The sequence below is a fragment of the Hordeum vulgare genome, chromosome 1H (genome assembly GCF_904849725.1).
Source record: "Hordeum vulgare subsp. vulgare chromosome 1H, MorexV3_pseudomolecules_assembly, whole genome shotgun sequence".
Taxonomy (NCBI): Eukaryota; Viridiplantae; Streptophyta; class Magnoliopsida; order Poales; family Poaceae; genus Hordeum; species Hordeum vulgare.
In genome coordinates this window covers 343184993-343189964 of record NC_058518.1, presented here as the reverse complement: position 1 = coordinate 343189964, position 4972 = coordinate 343184993, and the positions used below count along the sequence as shown (strand labels likewise).

At 48.9% G+C, this 4972-nt stretch overlaps 1 protein-coding gene across 1 annotated transcript; it reads right to left on the bottom strand.

The window, feature by feature from the left end:
- Positions 1-2557: 2557 nt before the first annotated feature.
- LOC123410623 (protein DETOXIFICATION 49-like) lies at positions 2558-4972 on the bottom strand. Its single transcript, XM_045103569.1, has one exon. The coding sequence runs from the start codon at positions 4563-4565 to the stop codon at positions 2907-2909; it is 1659 nt and encodes a 552-aa protein (XP_044959504.1). The 5' UTR covers positions 4566-4972; the 3' UTR covers positions 2558-2906.

The window sequence follows — 4972 nt, the reverse complement described above, 5'->3', positions numbered from 1 at the left end:
GCAATATCGTCTCACATTTGGGATGGATATAAGTGGTGCCGGTTAGTCCGAACGTTTGAGCCTTGTTTAAGACATCCGTTTGGATTTTTCTTTTTGATCGTTTAATGATCGAACGATCTGTTTGAGATGGGTTTAAGAGATATAGATGATCTTAGGTAGTGGCGTTAGGTTAGAATTGGACGTTGGGTTGGGTGGGTGCATGCATGCATGAATAGGCGCCAGTCCAAGCCAGCCGATGCCCGAGTGGTTCCAACAACGGCGGAGGCAGGACGGCGAATCCACCTGCGTGCACACTGCGTTCTCACCTGCGCCCAGTGCCGGCGGCCCGGCCGTCCGGGCGGCAGCCAAGCTGACCCCGGCCGACACGGCGACAGCGGCAGGCACGTACGTAATCGTGGCGATCATCACTCGTCGAACACCAGGTGCGCGCTTATCGTGCGCAAGTGCGTGGTGCGTACGTACGTACGTGTGTGCGTGTTCCGGCCAGCTTTTTCATGCGCTTTTAACCGCACGTTGTAAGAGAAACGGGTCTAATACTGTAATTAATTAACCATCGTAAGTGTTGGTGCTTTTTTACCATGTCTACCAGGTAGTGATAGTTGACTTGGTTTGTAACTTCCACACCGGTGCGTTGACCATTGTGTTCACACATGCGCACACGAGTGCGTGTACATCTAAAACATGCAAGCACTAGAGGCGCACCCGCAATGGCAGTCATAGTGCAACTGGTCCGTTAAGCTCTAGTGCTCTACTCCCTCCGTTTCTAAATATCGGTCTTTTTAGAGATTGTAGTAGTGGACTACTTACGAAGCAAAATGACTGAATCTATATTCTAAAATATGTTTATATATATATTCGTATGTAGTCTTCTAATAAAATATCTGAAACTACTTATATTTAGGAACGGAGGGAGTACTACCTACCTCCTGGTTCGTTGGTCCCACTGTATTCCGATCATATTTTAATCATAATTTTAACTAATAAAATATACATTATATGTAGGAAAAATTAATGTCATTGAAAACTACATTTAAATATGGATCAAACAATATAATTTTCGTTGACATGCATTAACATTTTACTAGTCAAATATTTAATCAAGTTTTTAACCAAGATACGGTAAGGACTAATAATTCAGGGCAAATGTAATAGATGGTAGCAACTTTCTCGCAAAAAAATGTATAACAACTATCTAACTTTTCCTTGTAATAGTCAAGAGATGAGATGGTCTGTAATATTTTCAGTTGGCGGGTGCTACATCATTGATCGATGCTTACATTTTTTCCTACTCCTTCAGTGCTTTAGACCATATAATTGTGTATATTTATTAGACAATATAATTGTTAGATACTTTATCAAGTCATCAATTAGCTATTTAGTATTGAATTAATACACTACAAATTGCCTGTGCCTACTTAACATGCATTAAAAGTGCTAGCTCGTATCTTACATTCTTAAAAAGTTGGTCTTAATTTTTTTAACATGTAAAGTGTCCACCTTAATATTCCAGTAAGCACCTTATTTAAGTCTTCTCTCTCACTGAGCCATGCTAAATCTGTCACATAAGTGAGCCATGCATTTAACTTATAAATTAGAATTATTTTTACATCAGTGTATGCATGTAAGGCTGCCACATTATATATACATGTTAGACATCCTTCACACTTATTTTCGAAATGACATTTTTTACTATAATGCAAAAGTTGTATTCTATTTTTAGACATTTTTTTTATTGATTTTCAAGCTTATACCTCCTTTTCATTAGATTTAGCAAGCACTTACGCATTTTTTAACAAAGTTACCATAGCAACTCCCGGGGAGAGAGTCATTCTGATTACTCATGTCCATTTTTCCTCAATGAATAAAATACCGCGTGGACAACTTCAAGAAATTTTAGACTCACATTATGCTATTTATGTTCCAAAATTATTTTGCAACAGTAAACTAATCAAGTACAATAAATCACATATATTTGTATTTTTCATGCTCATATTGTTAATTGTAATATTCACATTTCACATAAGCAGGTATCATCTAAACATATAGCCAACAACTCCCGCAGCAACCCATGGGGAATTGTCTAGTTGTTACAGTAATACATGGCATAATACGCTTTCATAACTGAGTCAGGCAAAGAAAGAACACAAACTAAGGATGCTAATTGTAATAAAGGAATTATATGTATATTGATGAGTAAATTTTAAAAATACTAGAATTACTCGAAATTTATGGAGTTGCATGCCAGTTATGAAGTATTCCACATACCTTGTTCTATCTGGCATAATGTTGGACAACAAAATATATATGTTATTGCGGAGTTCCATGTTCCGCAAAGTTCACACTACTTCAAATAATTTTGAAAAGAGTGTTGTTGCGAGATTTTTGAAATGAAATTCAGCAAATTCCAAAAGATGTGAGGTATACTTCTGTAAATATGGATCAGATTGAATTGAAACAGTGCTACTTCTGTAAAACATGTATATATACTTCATTCATGTATATATAAGTATCTACTTACAATTGAAATACAGTCCCTGGGGGACATTCAGATACAATTGAAATACATCATAATGTAAGAAAAAATAGATGAACCACCAGGCCACCTAATTTTATACTACTCACTCCACACACCTAATTAAGACCATGTACTACTAATAAGAGTGAAAAAAGGTATAACTAGGTCACTCCACACACCTAATTAAGACCATGTAATTACAGAAACCCCCAGCTCTTTCATGTCAGAGCTTCAGGTGTTTTCCCCCAAATATAATGGCGGTACAGGTATCGCGCACACACCAACTCATATGAACTCCCCCCCAAAAAATGTTCAGACCGGAAAATTGCCTGTCTCCCACGTTCTACTGGCCAGCTAATTACCGTGGTTCGTACGCCGACGGCCGTCGTTGTCAAGGCGCGCCGGTCAGCCCTACCACAGTGATGAGCAAGCTGGAGTCCTCGTCGCCGTGGGGCGCCGCAACCTTGACGCACTCGCTCGCGTCTTTCCCACCGTCTCCGTTGACATAGCCTCCGTGTTCGATGTCGTCGGCGACTCCGGCGAGCACCTGCGCCAGCTCGGCCTGTCTGTCCCAGTCCGTGCGCGCGATCACCACGAGCATCACCGTGACACACGCCGCCTGCGCGGCGAGAAGGCCAAGCCAGAGCCCCTTGAAGTCCATGCCGGCCCAGAACGCGAGCCCGAGGGCAACGGGCATCCCGACGCCGTAGAAGGCGGCGAGGTTGACGTGCGCGCCGTCCTTGGGCCGCGCGCTCCCTCGGAGCACTCCGCATCCGGTGGTCTGAGGGCAGTTTCCGAGCTCGCACATCCCGAGGATAGGAAGCACCGACGCCGTGAGCGCGAGGATGGCCGCGTCGGACGTGAACATGCGCGCCCACACGTTGCGCACAACCACGGCGAACAGGAAGGAGATGACGCCCTGAAGTGCGCTCAAAGCGAGCCCCGCGGTGGCCGCGGCTCGCGCGGCAGCTGGACGGTTCGCGCCGAGCTCGTTGCTGACCCGGGTCGACACGCCGAAGCTGAGAGACGACGGGAAGATGTAGAGCAGCGATGTGGTCTGGATAAGCACCCCCATGGAGGCGACGGTGGCCTCGGGGTTGGCCAGAAGGCCGCACAGCAGGATCATGATCTCGTACCACCACCACTCGAGGCACACGCTCGCGCAGCTCTCGACGGCGAGCCTGGCCAGCCGCACCCACGCGGCAACATCGTCCTTGAAAAGCTTGTATGACAGCGAGAAGCCCCCGGTGGCACGGTGCACGCCGTAGACGTAGACATAACCGATGAGGAAGAGGACGAGGTTGAGGTTGGTCCAGGCGGAGGCGAGTGCGACTCCCTCGACGCCGAGCCCGAGCACCGATACGAGGAGGTAGTTGATGGGGAGGTGGAGAGCGACGGCGAGCGTGGCGCAGGTGGTGAGCGGGAGGTTTATGGACTGCGTGCGGAGGTAGATACGGAGCGGGTGTAGGAAGGACTGGAAGAGGAGGTCGGGGAGGCAGAAGAGAATGTAGCGCTGCGCGGCGGCGGAGACGGCGGCATGCTGGCCGCAAAGCAGGAGAAGCGGCTCCATCTGAAGCCAGAGGAAGGCGACGGGCACGGAGACGGCGAGGAGGAAGAGCACCATCCGCTGCATGGTGGCGCCGACGAGGGGCAGGTTCTTGGCGCCGACGGCCTGGCCGCAGACGGGTTCCATGCCGGAGGCGAGGCCGGACAGGACTGAGTACCCGGTGATGTTGGCGAAGCCCATGGCGAGGGACCCGCCGGCAAGGGCCAGCTCGCCGAGCCGGCCGAGGAACAGCATCGAGATCATCGGGCGGACGTAGAGTATGAGCCCCGTCATGATCATCGGCAATGACAGCCCCAGGATCGACACGGCCTCCTTCGCCGCGTCCTTGGTCAACGACGACGGCCTGTCAGCCAGGACGGGCGCCGACGACATGGACACAACGACGATAACGTGGTCGTCGTTCGGAGACACGGCCACGCCGCCGCCGTTCTTGGCATTGCACCGGCACGGCAGCAACGGCCGGTCAATGAGCCCCTCACACATGACGGCTATATCCAAGCAAGGAAGCTCAAGTGGCAGGGAGCTAACTAGCTGTAGTGACTTTTTTGGAGGGAAACCGAAACAAGGGAGGCTGAAACCCTAGCAAGGCCACTGAATTTATAGGGGACACGATCGATGCAATTGAGAAAGGAGATCAAAGGCAACCTATAGTGACTTTAGAGCGGAGCGCTCGTCGTCTTGTTGCGAAGTAAACGTGCCGCTCTTGGCCGGCGGCAGATCAAGGCGCGTGGCGACGGCGTCGCGGGGGTGCGCGCACGGGGCGTTGTTGTATTACTCGGCTCGTAGCTTAATTCGGCCGGAGCCGAGAGCCCCCGTACGGTCAGCTAGCTGTTTGTGGATCGCCTTGGGTGTCGCTAGGGAAGGGACAAAAATGGCTAAGCCAGGGAGAG